General features: G+C 44.7%; 1 protein-coding gene across 13 annotated transcripts in view; it reads right to left on the bottom strand.

Moving 5' to 3' along the window:
* Positions 1–14,432, bottom strand: part of LTBP1 (latent transforming growth factor beta binding protein 1) — a 365,380-nt gene that overhangs the window by 13,487 nt on the left and 337,461 nt on the right. For all 13 annotated transcript variants that reach the window (XM_036027834.1, XM_036027833.1, XM_036027829.1 and 10 more), the window contains 3 exons: positions 13,984–14,112; positions 13,165–13,305; positions 12,015–12,185 (listed from right to left, as the gene is read on the bottom strand). In XM_036027834.1, coding sequence (XP_035883727.1) covers positions 12,015–12,185; positions 13,165–13,305; positions 13,984–14,112 — 441 coding nt within the window. The remainder of the gene's footprint in view (positions 1–12,014; positions 12,186–13,164; positions 13,306–13,983; positions 14,113–14,432) is intronic.

The following is a 14,432-nucleotide window of genomic DNA, read 5'->3' as shown; positions in this document are numbered from 1 at the left end:
GGTTTCAGTTGCCTGGGGTCTACCATGGTCTGAAAATATTAAAAGGAAAAGTCTAGAAATAAACAGTTCATACGTTTTAAATTGCACAAGGTTCTGAGCACTAGGTGAAGTCTCGTGCCATCCCGCTCTGCTCCGCCTGGGACGTGAATCATCCTTTAGTCCAGCGGCTCCTCACTGTACGTGCTGCCCACCCCTTAGCGCCTCAGTAGCCGTCTTGGTCAGCAGATTGACTTCCGTGATGCCACCGTGCTTCTGTTCAACTTACACTTATTTTCCTTAATAATGACCCCAAAGCACAGGAGTAGTGATGCTGGCAACCCAAGTGTGCCAGCAGAAGCTGCCAAGCGCTCCTTTTCAGTGAAAAGGATACTATAAGATGTTTTGAGAGAAGAGACCACAACCACATAACTTTTATTACAGTATGTTATTATCAATTGTTCTATTTTATTAGTTACTGTTGTTAATCTCTCACTGTACCTAATGAATAAATTAAACCTTATCATAGGTAGGCATGAATAGAAAAAAACCACTGTAGAATATATAAGCTTCAGTACTACCTGCAATTTCAGGCATCCCCTGGGGATCTGGGACTCCATTCCCAATAGTAAAGGGGTGCAACAGATAAGGAAGCGTTAGGGAAACCGAAGTGCCATGCAAACGCTAAAGAACAGTTGAAGAAAGGGAAGTCAGCTAACGCATCGGTGCGTCTTCGGGTCAGGCGCTGTGTGCTTGTGCATACACCTTTTTCAGTTACATCTCAGAACGGCCCTATGGAATCACTGTAACGAGCTCCTTTTGTTCCCAGTCAGAAAAATTACGTTTCTAGTGAGGCCATGGTTTAGGTGAAAGACTTGCACCTAAACTGGTGGGTCTGCAAACCCTCCTTCTCTCTCCTCCCCAGTGCCCTTCTGAAACCCTAAGAACAGTGACTAAATACACTCCCTAGGCCTGAAGCATCAGGTAAGTACTTAGTTCAGCAAGAAGCATTTGTGACGAAAATTCCAGGGAGAGTAATAACCGTGAACGCTGACGAGCTCAGCCCCACCAGGGTCAGCTCTGTCAGGAGCAGGATTTATGTTTATTGAATTTGCTCGATTTATTAGGTGAAAGAGATCAAATTGCTTAATGTTCAATTACACTGTACTTGCTGAGAACAGGGAAGTCATGAAGGCTCGTCTTGGCGGGGTCTGCTTCTGCGCGACTCCTGCGAACGTTAGCGTTCTAAAGAAACTCAGGGCCACAGACCTGTCGCGTTCCCCCACCCAGCCTTCCCAGAACTCTGCCCCCCTTCCGAGGTCAGCCATTCCCCCAGTTTCCCCCTCAGAGGGCTGTTGACTCAGCCAGGCTCTAAGACTTGCTGGGTCTGTACGCCAACACGTGAAGGCTCTCTTTGCTTTCTAAAACCTGAACTCAAAATGTATACACTTGTAATAGTATTAAGTGATGCCACACATGAAGATCTTAAAATAATGATGGATAATTTATAAAATGACATAAAAGGGTTTCCCCATTTCTAAATGTCCAGGGCTTTGGAAATACATCACTAAGTCTTACATTCAGGCCATCCCAGAGGAAAGCAGGAATGAGGCAACCTCTAATAACTGAGAAGGGACAGGCTGCACAATACCCTGGGTTGGCCAAAAGTCCGTTCAGTTTTTTCTGCACCATGGCTCTAGTAGCACTTAGTTGTCTTTAACTTCCTTCGAAACAATTTTGTTAGGTTGCATTGCAAAAGTTGTCATATCAGCATGCATTAAAAAAAACTTATCAAAATCAGTGAATTTTTGTGCACCCATTTTAATATTAAAGATGGAAGAAGATACATAACATTTTCAGTGTATTATGCTTCATTATTTCAAGAAAGGTAAAAACACAACTGAAGCTCAAAAAAAAGATTTGTGCAGTGTATGGAGAAGGTGCTGTGACTGATCAAACATGTCAAAAGTGGTTTGTGGTTTGTGAAGTTCCTTGGTACTACCCACATTTTGGCCAAATAATTCTTTGCTGTGGGGCTGTCTTATGCACTGGAAGGTGGTTAGCAGCACCCCTGGCCTCTGCCCCCTAGAAAGCTATAGCAGAAGATAGCTGACATACTCAAAATATCCAAATCAATAAAGTTATTGGTGAAAAATAAAAAACGTGTCTTATTTTATGGAAAAAACTAAACAGACTTTTTGGCCAAGTCAATAATAAACAGAGTGGTGAATAGGAAGGAAGCTCAATATGTTAATTTTCTAAACTGACCTACTGCACATTTTTCTACCTGTAAGTTCAGATAAACAACTTCATCTCCTCCTCCCTGCTCTTTACCATCCTGGAGTAACACGCTGAGAATTAAAAAATCAGGAAACATAAATACATTTTGACTTCCCTCTTAATATACTACTTGCATTAACCAGGTAGGATTTTTTTTAAAAAATAGGACCTAAGTGTGTACTTAAGAATGCAGGGGAATTTGTATAAGATAGTGGATGTACTAAATGCCACCGCTGTTTACATAAAAATGCTTTATTTCATGTTATATGAATTTTACCTCAATTCAAAAGGTATTTGGCTGCAAAATCCTGGGAAGACAATTTGCTGTTGAAATTTGTGGCTGTAACGTGAGGTAATCACCACTAGATGATGCTATTGCCTTCAGGTGGCGCTCACCTGGTGTTTTCAGCGGCCCCACAATGGTGGCCTTTAATACACTAGGAGCGTGGGCAGTCCAACCTGTAAGGACAGTCTATCATCTTTCTGCTGTAGAAACTGAGGTCCAGAGAAATTTAGTGATATTCTGAAGGTCAAGTCAAGATAAATTCTCATAACACTTTCTTTTACTAAAAACAGTAAGTTATTAAAATAGGAGGGCAAAGGTGTGCTGTATGACTGTATTTTCACCTTGCTTATTCTTTTTAAGCTTTGAAGCAAAGAAAGCTACTTTAATATTTGTTCAAAACCCTTGATTAATATTCAGAAGTTTAGATCTCAAGGCTATGGGATAAAGATATACTGCTGAATCCACTGCCATTATTTGAAGAGTAAGTTCTAAGTAATTAATGTAATATTAAAGTAAACATACTCATATGATTATTCATAAGTACGTCTTCCATTCAATAAACAACTATTTTAAGATCCCTAACTCTGTTTTATGATTTTTCTCCTATACTGCTATCACCTTAATCTGAACAGACTGCCCAGTTACTTTCCCCTCTGGATCTACTCAGAATCAGGTACCAGCTCTCCCTCCTGTAGTGATTTCTTTGGCCGTCCTTGGTAGGCGCCCATAGATGAATGTGTGGATGGTGCTTTCGGGGCTGAGCAGTGAACAACCAGCACAGCCATTCACAACAGCTCGAGCTCAGAAGGAAGCGGAAGGAAGGCGTTGCTGCATCTAGCTTCCTGGTGAGCTCACCTTTCATAATTTGCTTCTTAAGCTACTGGCTACCGATGCTGAGCAGAGCGACCACCTCCCCAGCTTCTGTTCCTTGCAGGTTTGTGTCAACACAAAGACAAGAAGCTTTCTAAGCACCTTCTAGAGCAGTGATGTTGACCAGGTGTGCCTCAAGGGTTTTTAAAACGTGCAGTACCTCTTTAGTCAGGGGCACTCACCTCTTTTCCTATAGACTGTCGAATGAAAAAAAAAAAATGACAACAGCCAACACAACAATAACCATCCAGTGTGAATGTATCAAAATTACACCTATTTTTTTGTTGTTGTTCAATTGGCAAAAAAAAATATATTTTTTGGCATGCTGCAGAATTTTAGTAATTAGTTTACGTGTGCCTTGGGATGAAAAGGGTTGAAATCACTGTTCTGGATGCTTTTCTCTTGATTACAAGAGGCACAATCTGTCCGGCTTGAAGCGGGAGTAGATACACTTGCCCTCCCCCCCACCCCTGCAGGCTGGCCTTGTCTGGCCTGGAGGTCCACATTTAAAAGGTATGGGCAATCAGCATCTCTGTTCTAGCCATTATTGTCTTATAAGGTTAATTAAGAGGGTCAAAACAGATACAATATCACCTAAATTCAAAACTTCAAACAGACCTGGCTGGCATAGCTCAGTGGATTGAGTGTAGGCTTCGAACCAAAGCATCGCAGGTTCGATTCCCAGTCAGGGCACATGCCTGGGTTGCAGGCCACAGCCCCCAGCAACTGCACATTGATGTTTCTCTCTCTCTCTCCTTCGCTCTCCCTTCCCTCTTTAAAAATAAATAAATAAAATCTTTTAAAAAAACTTCAAACAGAACAGGCTTTAAAACAATTATATACTGTGACCTTCTCAGAGTCCCACTCCTCGTAGTTCATTCCTCTTGGAGACCATTTCAACTATTGTTATCATTGAAACCAGCAGCAACAAAAAAGTGCAAGCAAAATCTCCACTAAAGAGCAAACCACCTCCTAAAAGATGACACCTAAAAGCCATTTGGAGGAAACTAAATGCCTATTCATAACCTCTGATTTCAAGGGAGAAAGTTTAAGCTGCTGCAAATTTTATTTTTGAGATAAACTAGACTGCTTGTTAATTAAAAATAAAAGTGTTGCTTTTGTGATCATTTTTACATGCGTGTCTAATTTGCCTACTTTGGCTCTCAATTAGAACATTCTAATGGGACATCAGTGTGATTATAACCATAATGAAATTTATTCTCCTTTCCACATATACAGCATGGCTGGACAAATCCTTTCTAAGCACTAGCATCCATCTAGTTCTGTGGATACCAAGAATTCAGTCCCAAAGGAACTAAAGGGACCACTTTTCACGGAGAATAGACTCAATGTATATATATACAGTGTACACATTCTGTGTGCAGGTGTGGTAGCCACTCAGTTGAGGACTTGTATATCTTTCCAGTTGGATTTCTTATTCTCTACCACAGCTTATTAACAGCTACGCTTTCTTTAATCATAGTATTTGGGATCTATGATCAAAATGATAAATACTTTCAAACTCAGAGAGTATTAATCACTATAACCTCTCAGAAGAGTTCTCCGCCTTGGCTGAAGGCACCTCGAGTGACGCATCCAGTGTGACTGACAGAAGCGGCGCGGGCCAAGGGCAGAACGAGGCCCCGGGCTGCCTGAGCCCGAGGCAGCGACCTCGCTCTGTGCTGCTCACAGGCCGCATGTTCCAAAGTCATTACTAACATTTTTTTTTTGGAAACATATTTCTTGGAAATGCCTTTAAACCCTGACTGCTGAAAGGCCTTTTGCAGCCACTGTCCAGTTACGACATTTTTTCAAGTTTGGTCCATGAGTCAAAAGGGTATGATGAACATTCCTACACTGATTCTTACGATCCTGGGGAACATGTGAGAGCCACGCGTGGATGTGGGAGGAATCACGAGCTCAGTCGCTCCGACGCAGGTTGCAAGGTCTGTCCCTTTTGCAGAAACTCACGAGAAACTGGGGAAGAGTAGCTGGTGGGACATATCCCAACATTTTGTGTCATAGCAAATGGCACATGTATTACATAAGGCCATCGCTCACACACTTAAGTGGCACAGTCTTTAGGAATAAACTGTTCTACTTTAACCATCCAGCGTAACAGCATGGTACATTATTTTGCAGAACAAAATGTCACATTTCTTGTAAATACAAACTACATCTGTTTCCAGATTGGTTGCCTGGTAGTGAGTACCACACACAATGCAGTGAAGGGAGGGATTATGTAAACACTGTCGCTGAAACTTAAAGCGGGTGAATTACAAATAGTTCAGGTCGCATTTCAGGCATGGTTCTCACTCCTAATTGCACCTTGCACATAACAGTTTAATAAATATGTTTTTCTTTGACTTGTTGAAAAACAAGAATGAAGTATAATTCTATTACAATCTATAGATGTGATCTCCTTTAAAAAATGTCTGTACAGTATTTTCCACCCTATGGATGCACCAAAAATTCTCAACCAACTCCCTACTGGGAGTCACGATTTCAAACTTTCCTTATGCTGTAATGATTATATTTTTATTCCTGGCAGTCAAGTACAAGGCTAGTCTGTATTCCCAGAACTAGAAGTTTTTTTTTTTTTAAACTCAAATGTACCTGTACATCTTCAGACTGATCTCTCAGCAAAAGAGAGAGGGCAGGACTCATGTCTCTGTGTTCGGACCCATACTAGTATTTTGTAAATCTTTGTAAACATTTGCCAATGAGTTTGTGGCACTTCAGTTTCCTTGGAGATTTTTTTTTTTCTTTTTTAAACACTCTTACCTTTCTAAACCTGACTTGTCATCAGATAGGGTTAAAACACCTGTGGTGCAGTACATTAATCTACCAATAGGTGGCACTCTCCCAACATGCTAAGGGTCCCACAGAGAGATCAAGACTGCTACCTCAAGTCATTACGTTCAATTTACTTACACTAAGTCTAGTTATTTTAATAATTTACTTAAAAGAAGGGCACCTGATTATTTTAGCAAGATAACCACAGACACTGGGACCCCTGGGTATTTAGACTCCAGTGTTTAAATGCTCCTAATTTCTTTCATTTACAGGTCAATGGGTGTTTATTTCATGAGATAATGGCCCCCTATATATCCTGTAATCCATAGGTACATTTTCCAGAAATTTTAACTTTATACATTTAGGAGTGCCTATAAAAACATTAAAAACTCACTTTAGGTAAGTCCTAGGATTATCAACAATTTTATTTATCAGGAACTACTGACTCCGTTAATCCATTAACTCATCAATTATATATTATCTATCCTGCCCGCCAGTGGGCTAACCTCTGATACAGAGCTGATGAGGCTCCATCTCTAATTTTGTCAAGCTCACTGCCTAGCTCTACAGGTGCAGTTTTTCTCTTCTCTAAGCATACAATGCATGAGAAGCTTAAAAAATCTCAGCTTTAATTTTTCACTTGGCTACTTTTATATCCTAAGGGATTCTGTTTATCGAAGACATGCCCGCAGACCTTGGGGCAAAAGGCTGGAGAAGCATGGAAATGGTTTAGATGCACGGATGTTGGACCAGGCGGTCTGGACTTGAATCTGTCACTTGCTGGCAGTGACCATGGCAGGGAACAATGTTCAGTGACTCAGTGCCTCGTCTACAAGGAGGCAACTATACACCTTGGAGAATTAAATATCTCAATAGATGGATGGGAAGCATTCTGAACAGCACCTAGCTCTCTTCGTATGCCATATACACATGCCAGCTATCATCATTTTTTACTATAGTGGAGACCCAGAAACACCAACCTACAGAAAACCCCACCACAGACTTCAAAGTTCTGACATTCTTATGATTTTCTTCTAAAATGGCACTGAACATGCCCAGGAAGTTCAAGCAATAACCACCCTCTCTCACTTATGACATGGATACAATGGTTTCTTTTTCCTGACTTGCTTTTTCCCAAGCAGCTTTTTCTCTCAGAAGCTGGCATGACATCATGATACATGATACATGACGTCATGACACAAATTTGAGGGTCCTCCTAAAGCAGTTCAACCCCTCCCCTCAGGCCTCTAGAGGCCAAGGACGGGAGGCCATCAGTGTATGGCCATGCCATCAAACTGCCCACCGCTTCATCTGCAACGCCGCCCTCGATGGTCTGGAGCTGGAGCCTTCTCCTAATGACTGGTCTGCCCTCTCAGACTTCCGCTGAGGACTGAAGTGAAACCCTCAGCCGCCCCGGAAACATGCTGAACTGTACAACCACGCAATTCTCCTCGGGTCAGGTTACCTTGACACAGTCCATGCCCCTGCACGCACTTGCCCTGCATGTGGCACCAAACCGCAAGATGCCATCTGACTTCAGAGACCATTGTTTAACAGCCACTCTGCCTCCTCCAACTACCAGTCTTCTCTGATCTAGCTGCTGCCTTAGCAAGAATTAGTGCCCGTGACCTATTGGACCAGAAGTGTGAAAGTCTGCTCTGGAGCCAAAGTTTTACTTTACACCACACTTTAATGCTCGAAGCTGATGACAAAGGCTGTGATTTACTCCTCCATTCCTCCAGCACTGTTTCCATCAGTAACTAATTGTTCCCCCAAGCAGCTCAGCCCTGCACTGCTAAGGGAACTGGAAGGGTCGGTGCCGGACAGGTTGGGATTCAGCCAGTGCTTGTGGTAACAAATAGACAACGTGGTCCTTTCTCAATGATCAAGGTAGGCATGAACAGTATATTTAAAAGGTTCAATGATAGAAATTATGAGCAAACCAGTCTTCAAACTCACATTCTTTGCTTCCCCGTTGAAAAAGTAGTGATGGCATTAGAGTCAGTTTTAATGGAATCGAGTTGGTTGCTGTTAGGAGTCCCTAGAACCTCACTAGCGTGGTCTGAGGGCCAGCCACTGCCGCCTCCCCCTGGGGCTTGTTAGGAATGCAGAAGCTTGCCTGCCTCCCTCCACCCGGGGACCGGGTTCTGTCTTCTGATAGGATCTCCAGATAACTGAGAGTCCCATGAATGTTTACGAAGCCATGGTCTAGAAGAGAAAGTTTTATAAGAGAACCACTTTTTTCCTGCATTTGTCTACCCCTCATTCATGTTCAGATGCTGTTAGGTCATTGTAGACTTTGTAAGAGCCTTGCATTTCAGACACAGTTGAAAATGCAGGTGATCTCAGTCACTGGCAGGAGCAGCAACAGCTGCTGACATCTTCCGAATGCTCCCCAAGCGACAAGCACTATTCTAAATGTTCATATTAACTTCTTTGTTACAGCAACCCTGTGAGGCAGGTGATCACTATTGTCACAGGAGGCACTGAGAGACTAAGTAACAAGGCCGAGATAAGAAGTTGCTGAGCCAAGACTTGAACCCAGGCAACCTGGTTCCAGAGCCCACGTGTTAACCCCTGAGCTCTGACTCTTAGTTCCCACTCTCCCACAGAAGTGTGCTCGGTGGGAGACAGTTTCCTGTAGGTGTGACTAGGACATCGGCTGCGGATCAGGGGAATGCCAGCTCGTCATAGGGCCTCTGGAAAAACTGCTTAACGTTGCTGTGGGCTTCTCTCTGGATTCAGAGGAGACTGTCTTTAACTTTAGTACGAGGCCCATCACTTTCGGGACATCAAAAAAAATGCTCCTGGGCCGCCCACTCATTCCTGTACTCCAGTGGGGACATGCAGAACGGTGCCCATCCATGTGTTTGCTGAAATGCTGGGGCCCTTCGCTGATACCTGGGGGGCCCAAGCAGCTGTTTTCCCAGCCAGCCCCCACCCCAGCATCTTTGATGTTAATGAATTTATCTGCTGGAGGTTAAAATGGCAATTTGGTGGACAAAGACTACCATCATTTAAAAATAAAGGACTGAAAACCCCTGATGTTGAGGACTTGGCAGACTAGATACCAGAGATTTTCTGGAGAAGTTATCACAAGTGCTGTGTGTCTATAAACTAGAAAAAGTGTAGCAAGGATGCGAACATTTTTTGGCATGCAGTACTATTTTTTCCTGCTCTTCCGTACTCTCCTAAAAACAGGATTCACAGTTATTTTTTCAAATTCACATTAAAAATTTTGTTTTGTAGAATCTCAGTTAAAGACAATTGACGCAGTATTCTAAAATTCGTTTCTAACAGAACATACTTGACTATTCTTTTAAAAACTAAAAATCGTCTTTTAGATGATTACATTTGATTTTCAAAGGATCTGGCCTGTCAGATTCACACGCTGTAAAGACTCAATATCACGGGATCAGGGTGGGGACAGAACACACTCTAAATACACGCAGACCCTTTCATAAAAGCGTTTCCATAACGATAAGCATACCATCATCCAAATGTCAGGGTTATAACATTTGTCAGCCTATGGACAAAACTCCTACAAATCAGCAAGAAGAGACAAGGTCCAGCAGCAACAATGAAGACAGGCCGAGGATATGATAAACAAGTCACTGACAAAGAAATACAGACCACCTATCAACACGGGAAAGATGCTCACACTCCCTGGAGAGAAGGGGATGCGTGTGAGATGCCCTTCTCCTCCACCTGATAAAGAAGTTTATAGACTGAATATCCAGGGGTAGAAGGGTACGTGGCAGGAGGCTTTTCAGACACTGCCGACACGAGTGTAAATTTGTGCGGTGTTTTTGGAGAGGAATAGGATCAAATTCAAGTCACGTCCTTCTCCCCTCAGCCTTTCACTTGTAGGAATTTTCTTACGAAGGCGTTCCTGCAGGCATGTGTAAGGTGCATCCGTGACGGTTCAAGGCGGCGTTGTGTAAACCAGGAAAACCCAGACTGGGGCAAGGGGGGGCAGGGCCGGCGGAGGCATGGTGGGGCATGGACAACCCAAATGTCCAGTGCGTGAGGTGGCAAAATAAAACACAGTGCATCCAAAAAAGGAGTCTACGCAGCCATTTAAAAGTTACCACTTTTCATCAACTCTAAGATACCACAGACTGTATTCCCAGTATTACAGACAGTAAAATGTGAAAAAAAGGGCTTGTGGCCACCGGGAGATGCCACCAATAATAAGATGCCCCAGAGATGCTGAGGAGTAGCACAAAAAGAGTGCCTTAGACCAGAGATACGGATCTCAGTTTCAAATGTTCTCCTGAGCAGAAGCATGTAATAATAACCAGTGTGGCGGGGAAAGGCTTCAGTGATGATAAAGCAACTGAAGGGCGAACATATCCAAGGAGCGGAGCTCAACTCATGGGGTAGGTGGATGGGCACAGAACATCTCAGTTGAACTCTTTAGAAGGAACATATGCTACTTCTGAAAACAGTTCAACAGTAAAAAACGCAGCCGAAGCGGAAACGAGGAGCGGTATCGTCAGAGCGCAGTGAGGAGAGGGCTCCCGCCTCACTGTGCCCACTTGCCACAGAGCGCGCTTTCCTCGCCTTGTGGCGTCCGCCTGCCTGCGGGGACAGAGGCAGCAGTGACCGCGGTGGTAATTACCCCACTCCCTGTTCCTGCCCCACCTGCCCCCTCCCAGTCCTCCCAGCAACCCACCACGATGAGGTCATCGTCCCTGAGTCACGCAGCTGCCCTGGGCAGTTCTGGATGCCAGACCCCGCCAGCCTGGCCCCAGGGCCTGCGCGCTTTCCATTTCTGGCCTACGGTCATCACCGTCTGTTTCTTTATGTACCTGCCCTTTAGCCTTTGTTATTCTGTTCCCTTTTACGGTATTCCCAAGGATTTTTCCTATGCTACATGGGTGTTATGTTCCTTCCAAGCTGAAAAGCTAATTTATAAAATCCCTTGAAAGTTGCATTCGTTAACTAAATTAACAAAGAGTTGATGCATGTCCTCTTTTCTAGCAATTCCTCCTGTCTTGACCATTCTGAGAATTTGCTCATTATAAACTCATTCTTTTTACTGTGCATGCAGTTTCCTCGCTTTAACTTTATTGACTTTATAGTCTGAGACAAAATGGACTACCAAACACGGTTGTGGGCTCTCCTTTGATAAGCGGTGAGTGGCCCAAGAGAAAGAAGCAACTGGTGCCGGCCCCAGGAGCCCCCAAGGAGCCCCACCTGTGGACCAGCCGGCACGCTCCAGCCCCCTCCCTCCCGCACGAGGAGAGGATGAAACCCGGAGCTTAGCCTGCTGTGTTTTCTCCCTCGGACCAGAGGTTAACCCCAGATCTAAAACTTGAGAGGAAAGGAGATCTGTTCAAATGTGTTTTCCCTTACTTCCGACTCTCTTCCTTTACGGTCCTCACCCCTTTCTTCTCTTTCTCACAAAGAGACTGACATACCGATTTGAAGATATTTTTTATAGTCTCTAATACTTTGTGCTGTAAGTGGAAACTGCTAGAAATGAGAATTGTAAAAAGAAGTATCAGGAAATACAGAGTTGAAAGACTTCGGCCACCAACTGCTACGCTGCCCCGTGCTTCTCTGGGTCCTGCATTGCTCTCTGGGCACAGGGAGTGAGGGTGTCTGCACTGGTGACGCGGTGGAGGTGAACCAGGAGCCGGACGGCGATGCCGTGAGGCTGGTCCCTTCCTTATGCACAGACACGTCTGGTGAAAGCAACACGTCAGCAGTGAGTGGAAGAGTCGTCGGGCTCCCAAGGGGGTGGGAGGAACCCGTTCCCCAGGGGCTCCCGCAGAAGGAACAGCAGGAGGCGGCTCACCTGAATCTTTCATGGGGCAGAGGGCGCACTGCATGCCCCAGGCCTCGCCGTACAGACAGCAGCACTCCGTGTACGTGGTCTGCTTGCTGACCAGCGGCCGGCTGCACACGTAGTCCTCGCTCAGGTGCTCCCAACACAGGTCTTGGTAGACGTCGGTTTCTTCGACTTGTTCTGGAAGGGAAGACGCGGTTCCGTGACGACTGCACCGTTATTCCCGCTGCATAAACGCTGCCGTGGAAGCCAGCGAGGCTCGAGGTTTCCAGCCCGTTTCTAAGAGCGACTCCCAAGTAAAAGTCTGATCCGCGGTCTTTTCATGGACCAAACCTCTGTCGTGTCCAACGGGTGTCATTTCTGTCGGCTGAAGTTCAGCCTGCCCGTCATGTTCCGATGACACCCGTCCCTCTCCGGCCCCCATCCCTGCACAACACACCCACTCTCCTGCCTGTCCGTCACAGTCCTGGTGGACTTCCCATTCTTCCAATCTCGGCCTTTTCACACTTACTTCTCTGTCAAATCCTCCCTCGCCCGTCTACACAACAGTCTTTAGATTCAGGTTTTCTGACCCATCTCATCAGCGAAAGCCTGGGACTAGAGACACTTCACCCCGGCGTCTTCCATCCTAACCTTTCTACCTTCAGCGGATTTTGTCCAGAGCAGCCCCCTGGTATGGTGATGGACCGATCAATTCTACCAACTACCAGGGGCAAACCAGCTCTCCAGGGATGAACGGGGATTCCTACCCAAGGACTTCAGGGCTCTCCACCTCCTCGTCCAGCTCCGCCCTCCTTGCCACCCAGCTCCACCTACATCCTCCAGTGCAATCTCGGAAGCAAAACTGCCTTCCCCTGAGCCTGCGCTTCCCCAGCTGCCTTTGAAGTTAAGTGTTGCTCAGCCCTCAGGTACGGAACCACAGTTATCTGCTTGGCCGCTCCACATTCTGTTGTCCACGATATGAGTGTATTCAGGGCAGTAAATCCCCAATGTGCACACATACACATTTGATGATTTCTCTGAGTGCCTCATTCTAATTACTTCAAAAACACCCATGGAATCATTTTTTTCTCTTTTTCTGATAGCTTACATTTTAGTCCAAAGGAAAACATTACGACATCTATTTGGACACAGGCGTGCACCTCATATCCAAACATACCGTGCGATTCCGACGGTCGTATGCATCTTTTTTCTGAAGCATCCAGGACCATGGGGTGGGTGCAGAAGCAGTTATAGGAGCCTTCTGTATTGATGCACTGGCCATCGATACAGCTGCTGGGGTCTTGGCACTCATCCAAATCTGCAGAGACAAGAAAAACTGTTGAAGACAATCAGTCATCACTCACACCTCATACACTTACTGAACTTTACCCATGGCTACATTAAGTCAGGTTTCCAGGGGCGCCCAGAATTTCATGAACTACACGTCATTATCCAAAGGAGAACAGCCTGACGGTAAACCTGTGAAGCTGTACTGATGGGGAAAATGACACTGTCAGGCTGATGCTGGCCTTCAATAAAGAAAGAGAACAGTTGGCAACAGGATGCGCTCAGAAATGTAAGATAATATGCTCTTTATGATAGTAGGAAAGTCATTTCCTTTTGCTATGTTTTCCTGCCAGGTGTACATGGTTTTCTGCTTAAGCATTAACGTCTGGGTCGGTATTTAACAATGACTTTCACCTGCACCGCGAGAGGGATGAAATAGGAGGCTCCCCAGGCCCAGCAAACACTTCCCTTCAACCAGTGGCCTGAATTATAATTCCACATTGAACATGAACTCTTTGATATCCACTCCAATAGTTGTATGGAGGCTTTCTATTTTCTTAAATCTCACTCGCAAAAAAAATCCATAAAACATTTACAGACCTTTTCAACTCGTGATTCAGATGCAAACATTTGCTCTAATATTACACGGCATTACTTATTTTTTCCACCAGTTTATTTTCACAGCACCCTATGCCCCTCTCCAACTCACCGAAGCACTGCAGTTTGACGGGGTCATAGTATGTCCCCTGCTTACAGTAGCATTCATAACCGGGCTGGGTGTTCAAACAGTAGCCATTCTTGCAGATTTCTTGTCCAAAAAGTAGACACTCGTCCGCATCTACCGGGGCAAAACGGAGCAACGGAACAAAGAGTTGGCCCCAGTCTTTTAGTTAAGCATAAGCTTCACACTAGATTTTATAATATTTATAGTCTAAAGATTCTTAAAGACACAGCAACACAAAATTCTTCAAGTTGGGACTAATCCACAGAGGTGGAAACATAATCAGGCTTGCCTGTGCTATTTAAGAAACAAGGTCCCAAACAGCACGGGGGAAGATGTATTTGTTAATGTGGCTTCTGGGATGCTCCCTTGTATTTGATGAAATAGTCTATAATAAATTCTACAATGGCACAACAACATTCTTTGAAGGAAATGCC

The sequence above is a fragment of the Phyllostomus discolor genome, chromosome 6, assembly GCF_004126475.2.
Source record: "Phyllostomus discolor isolate MPI-MPIP mPhyDis1 chromosome 6, mPhyDis1.pri.v3, whole genome shotgun sequence".
NCBI classification, from domain to species: Eukaryota; Metazoa; Chordata; class Mammalia; order Chiroptera; family Phyllostomidae; genus Phyllostomus; species Phyllostomus discolor.
Note: the sequence above shows the minus strand (reverse complement) of the source record. Positions and strands in the feature narration are given on the sequence as shown.